We start from the raw sequence: 19,498 nt of genomic DNA on the forward strand, positions 1-19,498 counted from the left end.
ATCTGTGATGCAATATTTATTTACATTTTGTAATAGTTTTAGTTGTAGAGCTTGTCATTGTGTCTTATGGATTTTATGATCTGGTTTTACGGAAAGCATTTAATGATGTTTTCCTAAGTAGCAGTCGACCGTGTTTAAATACCTTCTTGGGCACTGGAATTTAATTGTTGTAATATGAACACAAGCAGCTACATTTAGAATAAAGTAGTTGAAGCTCAGCTCAAAGGTCCTGGAATTATGAGAGTGGAGTATTATATATCCTAAAGAACATCACATCCCTCACATACTTTATCAATTAGTAAATTGCCACTTCCTGTGTTTGTATGGTTTATCTGGTACTGTCTTGGAAGTGCTAGAGCTATTGTGTGTTTGGAAGTACCTGCAGTGCACTTAAGAATCAAGACTGATATATAAAGGACTGTGTGAGACCTCCTTTTCCGTTACATACGTAGTTGTTCCAGCCCTGTCCATGTACATGCAGTAAGCTCACCATTTGTTGGTTTAACAGAATTACTGACAAGGGACATACATTCAGTCAGTGTATTCCTGATAAGATTGTGACAGCTGGGGGCTCAGTAATCTCGCCTCTGAGAGGTAAAGATGCTAAAATAGTTACCTAGTCAGTAAGATGGCATATCACCAGTGGAAGTGAGAGTCCAGAATATTTCATCATTGATTTGTCATCTATAACCAGAAAAAACACAGTTCCTTATCAATATAGTTTTTATAAATACAGTGAATTATTATTTGATAATAATAATATTTCCTTGGACAGAATTTTTTTGCCTCTTTCACCATTTACTCCCCTCTCAACCCTGAGTGTAAAGTTGATTGTTATTTGTTGTCCTTAGTCTCCTGCTGACCAGTGTAAGAAAATCCATGCGGGAGATGAGGTGATCCAGGTCAACCATCAAACTGTGGTAAGTATTTTGCAAATTCTGCTCTGCAGGCTTTGTCTACTGATGTTAAAAAGATGTAATTCTTCTCAGCAGCCAACTGTGCCAAATTATATTACTATTTATGCCTTCTAAAATACAGTGATCACTGCTGATGCCTAATGGGAAGATGCATAAGCTGAGTGATTAACAAGCCAAACTTACATTTTGAATAATTGCTGTTCATTGTCATACTCTTTATATAAGGGGATCATAGAATGTTTCATCTGCAGTTTATAGCAATCATATTGATTAAAACTTAAACTTTTCATTGTCGTTTTGCCAGCTAGTTTAACCTTTCTCTTAAACAGATTCCCTTTCATTTGCATTCTCTTTAATCTGGGATTCATATTCAAAATGCGGAAGTGCTGTAATGGCCATATAGTCTGAATAAGGTTGGTTGAATGAGGAAGCAGCAGCAAAACAAAGTTAAAGTGTTGATAGATATCTATATGGTTTTTTGCTTTTGTGCATTCTTGTATGCAGATTTGTTTTTAAGCAGATGAGAAGCTTTATGAAGTCAGTGAAACTATTAATCTGTTTAATATGACATAAGCATGTGTATGCAGAAATGTATGCTGAGTCGAAGGCACATGATTTACTTACTTTTAAATGTGCTGCTGTCATGGTGCTACTGTCAAATCTACAGAACGGTGTACTGTGTGAAACAAACTTTATGAGCTCATTAAGTAAAAACACAACAACAAACAAGCAAACACGGGATTAATCCCTTCTCTGTGGACTAGCTTAAATTGCTAATTCTCTAGTTACTTAATTCATTAGGTCACTGATTCGTTAACTGGATGATTTGTTAGCATTGTGTGCTTATGAGCAAAATAGTTACCTAAACGATGGTGAGAGCACTCATCCTTCCTCCTCCGTCATGATGTGGATGTCCCCTGAATTGCACCAGCAAGCATGAGAGCCTCAGCGGTCCAGCTGCTGGTGGATCCGCTTCAAAGGCTGTTTGGGTGAGCTGACATATTTGTACCCACCAGCTTGCAATTTTGGTCTATACCATCCTTATTAGTTGTTTCAGTAGTTCCTGGGCAAGAATTTACTTAATTCCCAAGAGTTTCAATGTTATCAGGTGTTAACAAGAGGTTTCCTATAACTGCAAGGGTTAGCACACCTTGTTGTTTTTTGTCCTTGAGTCTCTGGCACGCATGTTGCTTTCACTTTAGCCTAACGGTGCTGCTCCCAGCTTACATCAGACCTTAGCATGAGCTGCATGTTAGGCCCAAAGCCTGAGCAGGAGTTGGGTGAAGAGTCACAGCAGATGCTATATTTCTTTCTCGGCTGTATGCAGTTAAGCAAGTATTGTATAATTGCATATAGAACAAACCACATATATGTATTTTATGTATAAATACAGAAATAATGCATCTCTGCAGTTTTCATAGAATTGTATCCTGACGTAAAACACACACCACTGAAGAATGAATTATGTTTTTTTTTTAGATTAAATTACTGTGAGTGTACTCTAAAGGCCTATGAGGGAGCTGAGCCTCATTCAAAGTTGAATGACTACATTTCTTTTCCTATTTTGTGATGAGGCAAGCTGCTGACTTCTTAACTTATAGGACACTTCCAATGTTGAAGATTATTCTTCTGAAAATTATGCAGTTAAATTTTCTCCCGGTAGTATCATAAGTCATAAGCACTTTTTCTCCAAAACTGGAGTGGAATCAGTGTTACTGGGGCTATAGGTGATACGGAACACTTGTATTTACTGCTGTTTAGCTGTGAATATCGTTGTTACAATGAAGATAGTAATTTCTCTGACATGTTTCTAATGTAGCCACGTAACTTCCTCTTTCTCAGCACCATCTGCAACTGGACACAGCAGAAGCAAAACTATGAAACCTCTTTCTGTTTCTTTGTCATTTGAGTGAGATGGAAACATGAAAGTCTAACTATTAAATTCTTATGATTATAGCACAAATATTTTATCTTTAAAAGTAGTATAATTTATTCAGTTATAAAATAGTAAAATATTGGTGCAAAGTACAGCTCTTAGCTACATTAGAGAGGTTTTATAAGTTGTCATAGCTACAAGTTGAAATATGCATTAGACTGGTTTTCTGTCAAACATACTCTTCAAGTGACAGAACTGATTTAATCTTGACTCCAGTAGGTGAAACGTCCTCATTCAGCTCCTCAAGAACTGGCATTCTGGGCAGCAACTCTGTTTTCATGTATGTTATTACAACAGGCCCAAGATTTTTGGTACTTGTAATCCCTTTCTCTCTAATGGCACTGTGCCAACAGCAGAGTTAAGTGGCATAAAATAGCTTCTTCATAAAAGCCCTCTACTAATTATTAATTCTGAGGTTTAGAACAGGCTAAGAAAAGAAATAAATGGCAAACTGTTTCTCATGGAAACTTATTCTTCCTCTGCAATGGTTGGGAAAATCTCATTCTTTCTTCACTGTGACTTTGGAGAGCCAGCCAGTAATACTGAGTGTTTGGTATGTTTCAGAGGTTTGTGTCTAACCTTCCTGCCCCCATAGACTGGGAATTTTAAGGGTTTAAGTATCCCCTTTACTCTTTAAGTCTGCTCTTTAAGTCACTTCTGATGTGTCTTGCTGTAGGAACATGTCATATTACAAGCTACCTTCTGTCTGTTCCTCCTTTACCCATTGCCAGGAGTTGTCATGATCAATATCATGCATACAGTTACCATTATTTCCATTAGTTGACTAGAGTAATTCAAAGGTTGCAGCTCATTAAATTACTGTGCAGTCATAGTTTTAATACTAGCAGTACCAGTTCACAAAATGAGATGTAACCCCTGTGAAATAGGGGCAGGGGAACTGAGTTAAGTTATAAAAGGAAGGCCTGCATATTTGTGTTGGTGTTTTTCAGGTTTTCCAAAGCTGTAAACCGTCTTGCTCACCAAGTAGAGGAGCATGGATTTGTATCTGCATTGAGTTCTCACTAGAATCCAACACGTGGTCATACCAGCCTTTGCATTAACTTTGCAGCTTGGCAGAAGCAAGTGCTTTAATCACCCAAGCTTGTCTTTGGGGACTTGCGTTCTCGTCTTTTTCCCTGCCCACATGTATTGTTTCAGATTTGTTATTTCTGAAAAAATATTGCCTTAAGCCTGTCAGCTTTAGTAGGGTTCACTTTTAATATCAACATCCTCAAATATGACAAATAATTAGAATTTATTCTAGCGAAGCAAAATATAATTTTCTTGACTGTAAATGTAGAAGAAAAATCATTGAAGAAATATATGCATAAGATACAGATACAGAGATAAATACAGCACAGTTTGAAATTATAGTTAGCCAATGTGTACTTGCTGAGTTGCCTTCATACCTCTCTCGCAGTGTTCTCCAGTCATTTTTCTTGCCTGGAAGTGCCATTTCCACCACCATTTTGCTTTCTGAAAGTTGCGTTATAGATTTGAGTTCTAATCCTACCAGAAGGGCTAGAGATTAAATGCTTTGCTTTCCTTTCCTTTTATCTTTTTTTTTTCGAAGACTTTTGCTCAAGATTTTATTCACTCTTATATTTGAATGTCAAATCTTAATTCCTTGTAAAAAATAAAAATACAGCAACAGTTCCCATTCATTTATAACCAGTTGTGATGTCTCATGTTTGCCCCTTGCTGCAGAGCTGAAAGCAGTGCAGCTTTTCTGTATTTCTTTAATTAATCACTCTGCTCAATTTATTTCAAAAGAAGCATTCAACACTGTCTTATGAGGAGAGGAGTATTACCTATAGTATCCTAAGCACTTCCTTACTCATTATAGAGCTTTCAGAGTTGTTAAAATATTATTTATATGTATCCTGTCATATCCGCTGTCCCTAGTTTAACCTTAGTTTTCCATATGGGCACACATAATGCATTAGAAGTATAGGTGATAAAAGTATAGGTGCTAGTGTTATTTCTTATTCCTGTTTTTACCTATTCATTTGTAATGGATATTCCATGCTTTCATAGAATGTGTACATGGGAGTAAAATGCAATAAATTGCACAATGTAAAATGTAGAAATGTACTTTATTCACATATTGGTATCCTTCAGATATTCTTCATACTACCAAGATTTATCCTTGTCCTAACAAAGACATTTTCTCAAGACTGAATTTTCTGTAGTGTTTGGGTAGTCTTTCAAAAATAAATTCTGTTGAACATAATGTGTTTTGAAAGAATCTGTTTTGATGATGATGATTAGATACAACTTTTTCATATTGCCAGTAGTGAAAATACTTTCTTAATTAGAGAACATGTGGATCTTTTTAATAGATTAAAATCCTGTAACTGACTATTGACATCATCTCATCTGATTTTGACTAAACTAGGCCAGTGTATTTTGCAGATAAATTTATGTTTGCTCATTTACTGAGATCACTTGATTCTTAAACTTCCAGTGATGTTTGCACAGCCTGTGATAAATTGCTTCAGTAGTTAATTATTCTCACTGGTGCATTTTATTTGTAGTCTATCTTTGTCTAGCATCAGCTTCCAGTCCTTTGATCTTTATATATTTTTAGCTGTTAGATTGCAGAGCCTATTTCTTATTTAGATATTTTCAGTATCTAATCAAATTATCTCTTCACCTTCTCTTTGGTAAGCTAAGTTCTTTGTAAACTTTCAATTTTTCATCATAAAGCATGTCCCTCTTCGACAACCTCTAGAAATTCCCAACTGAAATACTTTGCCTATTTAACATTGAGTTAGAGCTGTACAGCAAAAGCATATTCATTCATGCATATGGCAGTACTTCTATGCTAAAATAGTCACCCACTGAGAAATATAGTTGTTACTTGCTGTTTGCCTGTTTTTGAAGGCTTGTTTCATTCTTGTCATTCATATATAGGCAAGAATATGGAGTCTCCATCCATGGAGATCCTGAAAACTTGACTGGACATGGTCCTGGGCAACCTGCTCTAGGTGACCCTGCCTGAGCAGGGGGATTGGACCAGATGATCTCCACAGGTCCCTGCCAAGCCCACCTGTTCTGTAATTCTGTGAAGAAATTAAACTAAGATACTTTTTCTTAACTTACTTTCTCCTTTTAAAATAAAAACTGTAGTTTCAATTTAAATTTGGCTTTTTTCCATCGGGAAGTCTGTTTAAAGAGAAGAATCAAGACCTATTGTGAAACGGTAAGAGGAGAAAACTTTTAAACACCTCGGAGGAGATGAGCAGTTAGAAAGAGTTTTACAGTCCCCGCCATCCATTGCAGTTGCCACAGATAACAGCACTTCTAATCCTCAGACATTTCCCTGGGGTTGTAAAGCTATCACAGAGGAATAAGTACGCTGACCATGACACCTGTTGAATTTCTAAATGCATGGCATTAAGCATTTTGGGATTGATGTAACTAAATTATTTTGGCTGTATATTTTCAAAATAGTTGTTATTACTTATAATTTATGTACTCATTTTATATAAAGCATTAGCTGTGCTGAGAAAGAAGCATCAGCTAAGAGGTAGCTCATCCTCTTCTTTTTCATGCTCTTTTTTTTCCTAAAACCAGTATATTAACAATATTAACAAAGTTAGACCATTTGTTTTACTTCTCAGATAACTTTTCAGTGTAGCTGAGTGTTAAAAAGATCTTCAAAAAGTATCAGAGGAAAGCAGCTTACAAAGTATGCAATAGAACAATTGAAATAGAAATAAAAGATTATTATTACGTGGAATCTGGTCTACCCAAGAAATGCTAATACAATTATGAAGATCAAAGAAAAAAAAGTACTTCAGGCAATATAACAATGTAATAAACTTGAAAAAATAAGTTCTATAATCTAAATTACCATCACACAAACTCTTTATTTTTTTTTTTCCTAGCAGTAGTAACAGGCACTAATTCTGTCAATACCTTGTAGATTTTTACTTCCTCTCTTACAGAATTATGTAGAAACACTAACATACCACAGTATATTTACCTGTTTACTGAATTAATAATTATACCTTAAGTTGTGTGAATAATATATTGTCTGCAGTTTACTTGAAATAAAAAGGGAAGTAAGTTTCATTTTGCCTTAGTTGTTTTATACCTGGTACATGACTCTTCAGTTAGAGAGCTGGGACTGTCATACAGTGAAAATAAGGTAGAATGAAACTTAAGATGATCACTAGCCAAGAAAAATTTGGTTCTTGCAATTTTCCATTAATAGTAGTATTGAACATAGAGGAAGGGTAGGAAACCAACCGTAACAAACATGCAGATATACATATTCAGGATGGAAGCAAAACTGGATAACTTACAGAACTTGAGGAAGAGCTCAGTAAGCAACACTTTGGAGGTAGTTTAGAGAGAAAAGGATAATTAAAGACATGAAAAAAATGTAGTTTTAGATAAAATGCAGTATAAATTTATGAAGAGTAAGTCATGCTAATGTTCTGCCTTTGCTAAATAGTTTTTCAGACAGTGGAAATATTGCAGGTCCAGTTGTTGATCCAGCTGTCTGAATATCTTTAAAATATTTGATCTAGTTTTGTTTAGAAAAGTGCTAGATAAGCTGGAGAAAACTGTGTTGTGGGGATTGTTTATTTTTGAGGATTAGAATTTGAAGGTCATTGGATAGAACAGAGAGCAATAACAGTGCTTTTAATAATTCCTGCTGTAAGCTAGATGTTACTCAATAGCAAGTGGCAAGAATCCAGAAGTCAGAATGTAGTAATTAGTCCCAAGTTGACTGAGAGCCATGGAGGTGATGTGACTGAAAATGGCAAAGATGAACTTGGAATTAATCAGGAACATGTTTGCAGGAGAAATAATGTATTCATGCCATTGTCTTGACATTGATGGCACCTGGTCTGAATACTGTGCAATAAACAGGTCAGTTACAGTCATCAAATGTGAATTTACATTCCCTGAACATTACAAAAACGTAACAGGGCAAAAAAGGATACTGCAGTATCTGTCTTAAATGAAAAGATTGTATAAAGGTTTTTAATTTGGTTAATCTAGCCAGCTAGGTCTGAGAGGAGACAGAATTTCTTTTTCTTCATAGATAGAGGCTATAAAGGTGAAGAAGGGAAAGAACTTTTTAAGGTAAAGAACAATGCTGTCCAAGAAAAACCATCCATACAAGCATCTATAAATTCATCTATGGTAAAATTTGAAAGACAGTTGTTTTAACCAGCAATGCAATGAGATTCTGGAATGTTTTTCTAGAACTGAAAAAAGGAGCAAGGATCCTAACAAGTCTGCCTTTTTGGATAGTGATTGAAGAAGGGATGAAAATAATTGTTATGGTTGCTTGCAACTATGTAGAAGAGTAAATGAATGTAGTAGCCTAGAAGGCTCTTTCAATTCTAACACCTTTGCTTTGTTGTATAAGCTGTTTGTTACGTTATCTCTAAATAGCGGTTGTTTTTAAATGATGTAGTTGCATCTTAATGATTGGTAAGGTTATTCTCTGGAATGAAGGATGCTATGTAAGTACATGATTAGCAGCCTAATACCCTTTCATACCGTTCCTTGTATATTTAATTACGTGCTTTAAAATTAGGTATGTCAGGAGCCCTAGCACAATGAAATAATCTCAGCACTAACTTTTTGCTGTTAAGATGTTTATTGAATTAATATCCAGGATATATGTTTGCAATTGTAAAATCTGAGTAAAATTTTGAGATTGTGAATTTGAGTCTTAATGAGAGTTCATTTTAGAGATAGAGCTAAATCTGTAAATGTAGTAATAGGTAACATCTTCTATGTTTCACCCCACTGTGTGTGTTGTGAAACACGAGGAAAAGGAATGATAAAAACTGAAGGGGATATGACATGAGAATTAGAACGTCTTCTCCCAAAGGATATCTGCAAAGAAATTGCAGCAGACACTCACTTCCAGGTTTCTGTCTCTCAGAAGGGTTTAGTAATGCCTGTCTTCCAATAGTACATCTTGCATTTCCTTGAAATCTTGCAGTATTCTTCAATTAGTTAATGAAAATAACTATGCAGGAAAGTGGGAGAACATTTAGTTTTCATCATCAATTGTTGTTAGTAACAGGATATTAATAAAGAAGGAGTGAATCAGCTGCACATGTTAATGATGAGCTTCCCATTCAGTGATTTTCAGAAAGTAGTCTTATGATCTCACCCACGTTTTTATCTAATAATCATTTCTGATTTCCGTGTTAATCAAATTTCCCTTGATTTTTCCCACCTTCCCCAACCTGGGCAGTGTTGTGAGGCAAAGTGAATCAATGACTTACAGTACAAAAGGATGATACTCTGGTTCCTTAACAAAAAGCTGAGTTTACACAATCCTCCAGTTTTATTTTTTGTGCAAATATGAAGAAAGATTATACTCTTGAGATTCAAGTAAGCGTCCAGATGGGTTAGCTTATGTGTTCCAAAAGCCCTGAGGGGAGGCATCTGTGCCGATTCATGAAAGGGTTAGGTCCTGCTGGAGTCTCAAAGCAAAATGATTTGTTTGCAGGTGGTATGCAGTATATTTACATGTGTTCTAAGTATTTAGTAAATTCTGTTTTGTACATTTGATTTCCAGATCAAGTGCCTAACAGGGAACTAACAAATTCCTACAATTTCCATTCAATTAGTGCTCAGTGTTTCTCCTCCCTAGGTAGGATTAAAGCTGGGCGAATGTTACAGTGAGTAGAATATGCACAGCTCTCGCGAAGAAATGAAGGTTTAACCTTTTTTTATCCCTCCTTCTATGAGATGCACTCTATATTTCTGTGTCCCTTAGATCTTCTTCATTCTTCAGAGTCCTGATAGTTGTTTAGGGTTTGATAAGGCAGTGAAGGAACTTTGGGACCATACTTCTACTTTATCCCCAGAATTTTCAGGAAAAGCAAAGCAAAGCATTGTGTATTCTATCCAGTAGGCACTCCTACTTCCACTGCCTGAGCTGCGCCTTGTTAAGGTATACCATAATGAATATGTATGTGTTTTGAAAAACCCTAAATGGAGGTGAACATGGCTTTACTATGCCATGCAAAGCAGACATAATAATGTCCTGCTGAATTTATTGATTTGAATGTAAGGGATATTCTGATTGCTCCAATGTCATTAAGTCAGGAAAAAAAAATATGCACACTAGTGGTCTTTTTTTCTCCATTAGTCTAATTATAATGTTAACTTTCGTTACTGAGTGAAGTATCTTAGCCCATATTACAGAATCTAATTAACTGAATGTATATGTTAAAAGTCTTAAAGGAGCAAAATATGCTTTGCTGAACATGTCTCACTGTAGCTAGAGGCTACTAATCGCTATTAAAGACTGATTGTTTAAGAATATACATCAAAATCTGTCTCAGGCACTGGTATTGAGCTAAGATTTTTAATCCACTGTAATGACTTCTATTTTTTTCAAATATATTTTTAGTAATACAATTTATAATAACATGTCCAAATTCCTAAAAGCATTTTATCATAGCCTACTAGTAATGATTGCAGACTGTTCTCTAATAGATCTTGGTATTTAATGGTTCTGTCATTAAGGTTCTCATTAGAATAATTTATCATTAAGTTAAATATTTATCATTCTTTTCTAAAAGGAACTCATGAAATTCTAAAGGTTTGAGCATTTTGAAAATTAAAGCAATCCATAAAAATCTAAAATAGTTCATTTTAAATTCGGTAACTGAGTAAAAATAAAAATAGCCTCTGACGTTTTATAAGCAAAGCACAAACTGAAAGAGTTCGGATGGAATGGAAGTTGACGTATATAAATCACAGATATATTCCGTGCTTAAAAATCCAAAACATTAACATATTCTTATAATTTAAACTATTTATGAAAAGTAATTCACTTTTTGGCATTTCTCCCTGCTAGTTTTTGTATTTGTTTGGTTGTGATCTGTTTATAATTTGCTACTGTTTTCGGGATTCCTGTGGTCAGTGCATTTTTAGACTTTCAATACAAATGGCAAGAACTTAAGCTATTTAAATACTTTTTTAGAATTACTACACATACAACAGTTCTTTCCAAGCCTTAACGTTCAAATACAAATACAAGCCTTCCTTAAACTACCCACTCTTCACGCTTGCAACCCTGGCTTTGGTCCACGGTGGAGGTACATCGGAACCTTACAGCGTGCACCTTACCTTCTCTTCAATCCTTGCAAGACAATTTGAACTGAAATCCCTTCAAGCTTACCTTTATCTACCCTCCAACTTTTTTTGAAATCAGATAAGATCTTCCTGTAAGAGGAGGTAATTATAAACCATGCCTCCTTCGCTTGTGCTCTCTCGCGTGCTCTCCCTTGCCCGCTCTCTCACGCGTGTACGCACGCACGCACATACACAAACACACACATCTGAGCCTCTCTAATTTTGAACACCTAAGTCTTTTTTTAAGTAGTAGTGAGAATACATGTTACCTGTGTACACATGTATGCTCAAAAGAGCAGCATTGATGAAAGTGTCATGGTGAACTCTGATAGGTCAAACTTAGCCAAAAAATATAGTAAATATAATGGGAGTAAATGTTTGCAACTCTTCAGTCTGAAACCTTCAATTTAAGGCTGCCGCAGTTCAGCCTCTGTAAGGTTGTATCTGTAGAAATGCCATATGAACAAAGCATTTTAATTCCTGTTTGGTACAGAGCTGCTTGACACTAGACTTTAAACTTGTGGTAGCTGTAATACTGATGACAGGTCTTTACTATGAACGTTTATTACTACTATAAAGATCCACCATGTTTGGAACTGAAAGTGGAGGGAAGAGTCTAGTACAGGCACTTCTAGAGCTGCTGGGAACTCATCTTCTCTTTAAATAAAAAGAAATTAAAATTCTTCGCACAAAGTATTGTTCTGATTGGATCCATACTCCTTTGTTTAGCAGAATTGTGGATAGAAAGTAACCGTCAGTGTTCAAATTAAAACCCAATCACTAATTAGTGTTTGAAAAATGACACAGTATATAGAAAAGGTAAGCTGAGTGAATCCTCCTCCTATTTACTTTCATTCAATGGAAAACTAGAAACTACATGTGAATAGGAAAAGATGCAATTATACATGTCTAAGAAAATCCACCAAAGTCCTCTCTATAAATACTTAGGCAGGCTTTGCTGCTTGTCAGAACTGAATATGAACCAGTAACTTCATTGTCACTTGCAAGTGGTTACTTTTTCCAGTGATTCCTTTCTATGTAGTCTTGCTCTTGTAACTTGAGTTACTCCAACTGGATCATTGGCATACTTCCTGATAATAACAAATGGAGGAGATAGCTGTAGTGCAGAAGAAAAGCAGTGGTAACTATTCAAAAACAAATTTTTAGTTTTCTGAGTATGCCCCATGGCCACAGACTCAGATTTTCAACCCAGGACTGAGTCTACATTAGCCGTACCATTTTTCTATTGTAAAAAAATTAGAAGAAACCCATGTTTCAAAACTTGTGGTATAAATCTGATTATCATGTCACAAGTATATTGATTTTTTAAAAATACAAGCTTTAGAAGTGAATTTTAAACAAATGAGCGTGGCAGTACATTTCTGTCAATTTGTACAAATTCAGATATTGCATTGGAGACGTTTTTTGAGGTCTGCAGTACTAAACAAGTTTCTTCAGTAGTACAGTTATTCACGAAATTGTGCTGATCAATTTTAATGATAATTCCTTTCACTTAGTATTTCATAATGATTTTCTTATTTTCTTCAGAGTGAACAAGTATATCAAGTGTATACAGGAAGGGAAGAAGCACTGCTGAACTTATGGCACTGCTGAGCCAAATTTATTCTCTAATTTAAGCCAGTGTAGTTCCATTGATTTTAGTTGATTTTTTTTGGAAAAAAAAAACGTGATTTTTTTATGAATTTCAATTTCAGTTCTAATTGATGTTTTTTAGAAAATTTTTCTCTGTGTGCATGTGGAAGTATTGGTAAAAGTTCAGCAGCACTTAAATGTGCAAGAGACTCATTCTGGCATAAACATCTTTGCATACCATTATTTATGTTAAGTCAGTTTTAAAACCTCTTCAGCCATTTAGGATAAGAGGATAACATAAACATTGATAAACAAATTTACCATAAAAATACATTTTGTGTTTTAATATATGAACAGTTCAAATGGAAAAATGGCAAATTCATATTTAAATCAGGAAGACTAAGAAATGTTTCTAAGCAGCTTTCTGTGAGAGGCACATTAAAAAAAACTTTTTAGTATTAATGATGTTCTTTTTCATGTCTATGTTTATAATTTATAGTAACTTAAACTATTCAGCTCCTACTAGGGGATGTATGAGTAATGCAAGTAGATTATACCTTTAGTTAGGATCTTGAAACTGTTACATATGCTGCTATGTCATAGTCTTTTTTTTTTTTTTTCTCCTCGACAGTGAGCACTTCAATTACAATATTAAGCATCTAGACTGAAATTATTTCATGACAGTTGGTCTTTATTAGGCAGAGAAATGTAAAGATTTCTGCCTCTAAGGTCTTGAGAAATGTTTTTTCTATTTATCTGTAATGGTCAAATGATAAAGTTATGAGATTTCTTTATTTTTTTCTGATATCTATGTAAAATTAGGAATAAAATAAAAATTTAATCTGTCTTGCAAGATGCTCTCAAAGAAGTAGGACTGGTAAATCCTGTAATGGGAGGCATAATTTTTTGTCCTTTGGATCATCACTATGTCCTCCTGCTCTTATTCCCTGTTCTGCTCCCCTGCCCTCCCCCCCCACGTTCCTTTTCCATTTATAACAGCTCTATCAAGGAGAAAAAAAAAAAAACACTAGTATAGTGGCTGTTCAGGAGCAAAGTACGTGTGGGATGGGAAGCCAGTCAACAGGAATGTACAAAATACGAGGTTTGCTTGCCTTTCTCTCAGTGGGGGTACTAACTGGGGTCTTTCTAAAATCAGTTGCTGAAATTCTTCATGGTACTTGTCATATCCTAACTTTTTTAAGGTGTCAGTTCTGCTTTCAAATTTCAAATTAAAATGTCCAGTGAACTTGCATATTGTTAAAGGGGAGAGAGCGTTCTCGTACGCCTTGTTTTGTTGAGAAGCCTTCCTTAAAAACAGTAACAAAAGTGATCTAGCATCAGCAGTATCATTTCAGTCCAACAAAAGTAATCAGATACAGTTCATAAAAACTGATTACGTTTGCAAAGAGCAGGCTGCAATAGACCTTTTCAGTTAATAGAAGGCATCCCTCACGTTTACAGTTAAGCGGAAAGCTTTTAAAATTCAGTTATGGAATTTTTCCTTAGGTTGGCTGGCAGTTAAAGAACCTAGTAAATGCTTTGCGAGAAGATCCAAATGGAGTGATTTTAACATTGAAGAAACGCCCTCAGAATACCCTCGTTTCTGCTCCTGCCCTTCTGAAGAACGTGAGGTGGAAGCCTCTTGCACTTCAGGTAAGAAGGCTGTTGGAACTCTGTTGTCATGGTAAATCCCGTATTCTATTAAAGATACAACACTAGAAATATTACTCCTTCCAGTGGAAGGAATAGGAGCCTCTAAGGAGTCCAGTAGCACTTAGAATAATGGGAGAATAAAAGAGGAAGAAAAAAAAACCACCCCAAGCTCATGTGAAATAGGGTTGTGTGGCTATAGTATATAGTACTATATGGTAGTGTAGTATAGCTATACTATATAATAAGGTTGTTTTCCTCTAATTCTTCATAAAGTGGGAAACCGAAGGAATCCGTAGAAGGAAAGAACGTGTACAAATAGCATTACAAAGTAACTAGGCAAGCCTAAGATACGATTAGGTTGCTTGCTTTGACTAGGAAAGGGAACATTGCCTCTCTACATTTTCAGTCTTTCAGAGCCTATCAAAACTACTAATTTGTAACTGAGTGGCAATCTTTTTGAATTTGAGTAAGAATCTGCTTGTTTCCTATATTTTTGATCACAAGTTTATGAGTTTTTGGTGACAATGCTAATAGAACTTCTAATGTTTTATGCATACTTACTGTGTGAAAACCTGTTGATAGCAAAAAATTCAACTGTGAACAGCAAGGCTTGTCCTTCCTAGAGCATCAACATGCATAGTAAAAACTGACTCACCATAAAAAGACTGAACTCAAAATGTCATTATTAAAGGCAAATTTTAAGTTAGTGATTATGCATGTTTACTTTTAATGCAGTATAACATTCTGTAAGAGTTTATGTATTTTCATGATGTTCAGACTTCAGAGTTGTTTTATTTGGATCACTAGAGGCATGAATGTGTTTCTGAATAACTTGAAAACAAAACAAAACAAACCCTTCAGTCCTATCCTGGCAAATTTCTTTCTTGCTTGTCACTTCCTGAATCTTTCATTCCTCAAAGTGGCTTCATCCTACACAGCTGCTCCACTTCAGCAGTTTGTTTAAAGCTTACAGCTGAGGAGTGCTGACGTTTTTTTCAGTGAAAATGAAAAATTTTCATCATGAATACCTTTTTGGGGGAGAGGAAAGGCTACATGGTGAGACCTAGAGGATCCTGAAAACTTTTCAAAACTTTTATGAGGGCACAGGAGTAACATTCTTCTCTCCAGTTAGATGATTATGTGTCTATTTGTGAATTTACTATGGAGCTTCCAGGGACAGCAAAATAGAAATTGCATTTACAAGAGGGCTTCAACAGAGATTCTTTCTTTATGTTAATACATTAAAGAACTGTAATTCAGGAGCAGCACTAATTCAGAAAATTTTGTCAGTGTGAAACCCAATATGTATGGTGTATATGGCACAGCGTATTCTGGAAAACATGACATTCTTTGTCATGGTAGCTAGATAACTGAAGTGCATTGAGCTGTTTTTGTACAAGTATCGATAGTTTCTGGTTTTGTGATGTGTCCTTTCCTGATGATCCAGAAGGCAAGAACCCCTGAGGGTCAAAGGGTGCCCTAAGACTCATCTTTACTAGGATATTTCTTCTATGCTGGAGAATAGTGTAGTTAGAGATTTCAATAAAAATATAAATCACTTCAGAAAATAAAAAAGCAGTGGCCGTGTTGCTTCTTAACAGTAGGTATTGAAATAAAAAGTTGAAAATCAGCTTTTGGTCTTTAGCATCTTTAGTCTTAACATCTTTCTTTAATCTTAAGTCTTCTTAGCATCATCTTTAGTCTTCATACTACAGAGGTGAGCTCAAATCTTAAGACCTAAATGAATTTCAGGATGCAGTTTTTGATTTTATCCATTTCCTTCAGTTGTCTCACCTGGATCTGATATTATTTATTATTTTCATTAGTGACTTGGAGTTAGCATATAATTAAATTCCAAGATGATACTAAAGCTTGTGTTTCCTGGACAGCTGACATAACAGCTTGATGCTGCTGGAAAGCAATGATCTCACTTCCCTCTCTCTGTTCTTGGGTGCAGAATGCCCTCTCCTCTGTGTGGCTTTGGCATTTGTTAGTCTCTAGATCGGCCTAATTCACTGAATCGGTAGGAAGGCTTCTGGTTTTGTTTATTTGCTTTTCTGGAGGTGTGTTTTGTTTGTTTTTTTTAACAATGATGGATTAGATTGGCTTTCACTGAGCCTCAAAGGACAGTCTTGAACAGTCTCAGAAATAAGCAGAATACATTCAGCACAGACAAGTAGAAGGTTTCCTGCTAGATAAAGTTAACCAGCTGCACAAATGCAGTTAAGCAGCAGTTTGTAGAATAAGATCTGAGTTAAAGTATCACAAACTGAAAATGATTCAGCAAATGTCAGACTGTTGCAAAAAAAGGGTAACGTATTTGGATATATGTGTATATATATACATGCGCCATGAACTATAGTACACATGCAAATCAATTCTTTCATCCTGACTTAGTGTTGTTAAAGTCTTAACAGCAAATCTCTGATCGGTTTCTGACTGGAAATGCTCTTTCCTTACCAGCAGTTGTTTGTTATGTGGAATCATTGATGGAGTTGTTTGAAGTTTTTGTTTAAAAAAAGAAAAGCTTTCACGCGAAAGCTTTTGTATACATAGCTACATGAAATATTTTATAAGTACTTTTTATGAATGTCATAAATTATTTTATAAAACACTGAAATGTAAGATGCAGGCAGGACATACCTTTCAGTATTATAATGTGTGTTTCTCATACAAAAGTAATACATAGGAATTAGGGAAGGAAAACAGGAAAGAGGATTTAACAATTAAAACTCAGGGGCCTGAAATGTTTAACTCAGTCTGGTACTCAGCAGGAATTTTTTAAATAAAAGTTGTTAAGATTTCTCTTTCTGTTTGAGATGCGTTTATAAGTATAATTAATAATTTTTTTCCACAATAATTATGTTACAGATTATACCAAGTTGTTTAATTAAGAAGTTACTGATGATACAGAATCTGTGAATCCTTCTTACAGAATGTATTTCTTGGGCTTATCATCCTATTCTTTTCCCATAAATAGTTTCCCTTGATGTTTAGGTAACAACGGAAGACTGTTATATGACGAGGTTGCATCCTGCTGTTGTCTTTCAGTTAGAAAACATCTTAATCATGCCAGTTTCTCATTTTCTCTTGAGCTGACATTACTTGATAGAAAAATGTTTTCATTTTTGAACTCTGTGATTATCTTCCCACCCAGTAGAAAATGGATCTTTCACCTAATGGCAATAATCTTTCTTGTTATAAGTACTTGATCCAGCACCTTTTTAAAATTATTTCACGTGAGATGCAGAATCTGTTAGTTGGTGATGTGAGTCGTAAAGCTTACATGAACAGTGACAGTTTTATAATAAGTCTTACGTATTAGGAAATACACATTTATTCTCAGAAACTTTATAAGTATCTGGGGAATAGTTTTAGCTCAGTGTCTCATTTCAATAGATTTTGAAAACCATATGAGTTTAGAGAGATATAGCGTTCATCGTTCATACAAAGCAGTAACGTTATGAGAACAGGTGCTTGTAGAGTGAAGAAAGGAAAAAGAAGTCAATGATGTGTATACCCCTCAAGTCAGTTCTCAATTCATACTTCAGCTACGGTAGCCTGATAGAAGTGCTTACACTTAAGTTTGAAATTATGTGCTGCCCGTTTATTGAAATATTTAAGTGGAGACTATTTCAGACAAGGAAAGATTTCTAACACCTCAGACAAAGGAAATACAGCAAGTAAGGACGTTGTATTTTGTTCTGTTAAATGTCTTTTATCAGAGAAGGCAATGAACAGTCACTTCCTTTATATCCTAATGTCACTCCTGATTTTACTGACTTCTGTCATTATTCATATGTATGTCATTGTATCCTCTTACTCTGAGGACAGAAATTAATATTTACACATCAGAAAAGGTATATATTTCAAGTTAGAAAGATTTGTAAATCCACAAAATTTGAAAACTGTAATTGTACCTGCTGTTTTACAGCACATGGTATACGAATTTACCAGTACGTGAGAAAGACGCAATAAGAGCAGTTCTGTTTCTTACTCAGGAGCAGTATTTGTATTGCTGAACACTTACGTTTTCTGGACAGAAGCTTGTCCAGTAAGCAATTAGTCATCTATCACTGGCATCAATGAATTTATTCTGGCAAAAATCACAATCTGTAGGAGTTTATAGGGTGATACGCAGTTACAAAGCCCCATTTTCCCTTACCGCAGGCAACCCGTGTAGAAGAGTGACACCTGTGTGTTTTGTGTGAATTCACCCGTCAGGGGAATTCTGGGGATTGAGTTTATTCCTTCAAGGGAGAAACCAGAGATTCAGTACCCCATCCTTAATCTTTCATACCCCCTCAAAAGGTAAGGGATGTCCATGTTCAAGCCTCTTGTTGCTGTATGACTGGGCTTTTCCAGCTTCCTGCATCTTGTCCTGCTGTTCTTTGCAGGATCCACTGAGGTCATATACTTGTTGTTTTAAACAGCACTTTTAAAATAGCTACAATATTTAATTATCCCCCAGTATTTGTAAAACACACTGAGATTCACAGCAACGTATTCTGTGTCTGAAACAGTTTGACTCTTTTCATTTGGCCAACAATTGTTTGTTTATTTCTGATGAGGTTTGAATTTACCATTCGTCTCTCATTTTTATTCTGGTAGTTAAGCATCATCACTGATGTTATTTTACTGATAAGTAGCTATTGTTGTTAAATATTATCAGTAGCATACAGCATATACCTACAGTGTCACTTCTTAGCAGTCCTTTATGAACAAATTTGGATTTGCTTGAGATTTTTTTCTCCTATGCATGGATTTGCATGTATTTTATCAAACATCTATTTGTACACAAAAACACTTGGTCTACACAATCACCCTAAGTAATTTGATTTTAATTGAGATATAAGGCTTCAAGAATTGATGATGTCTGTTTATCAAAGCAGTTGATAGTCCTGATTATGAAGATATTTACTCTTTATTAAAATTAGTTCTTTGGATTGGGCATAATACTTAAATGCTACTAATATTTTAATAATACAAGATCCCTGCGCTGTTCGCATATGCTTAAAACCACTGAAACTCCATGTCTAATAACACAGAAGAGGCAAAAATAGCAGCATTAAAACACCATTAAAATATTATTTTTCAAAAATAAAATCAAATTTGATTCCAAGTATTTTAAGGAGTTTATGATCTGAATAGGATAGAAAAAAATCAATGTTAAAATTAAAGCTAAATTTAAAATATTGTGAGTGAGTCCCCTTAGCTGATGCAGCCTGGCACAGGACTTCCTAAATAAATATGTTAGATAGTATGTATG

The 19,498-nt window shown here is 35.2% G+C and overlaps 1 protein-coding gene across 4 annotated transcripts in view; it reads left to right on the top strand.

Moving 5' to 3' along the window:
- The window catches only part of LOC104140945 (connector enhancer of kinase suppressor of ras 2), a 253,111-nt gene that overhangs the window by 145,060 nt on the left and 88,553 nt on the right, over positions 1 to 19,498 (top strand). For all 4 annotated transcript variants that reach the window (XM_068957202.1, XM_068957199.1, XM_068957200.1 and 1 more), the window contains 2 exons: positions 852 to 920; positions 14,083 to 14,229. In XM_068957202.1, the coding sequence (XP_068813303.1) occupies positions 852 to 920; positions 14,083 to 14,229 (216 nt within the window). The remainder of the gene's footprint in view (positions 1 to 851; positions 921 to 14,082; positions 14,230 to 19,498) is intronic.

Source organism: Struthio camelus, chromosome 11 (genome assembly GCF_040807025.1).
Source record: "Struthio camelus isolate bStrCam1 chromosome 11, bStrCam1.hap1, whole genome shotgun sequence".
In the NCBI taxonomy this organism is placed as follows: Eukaryota; Metazoa; Chordata; class Aves; order Struthioniformes; family Struthionidae; genus Struthio; species Struthio camelus.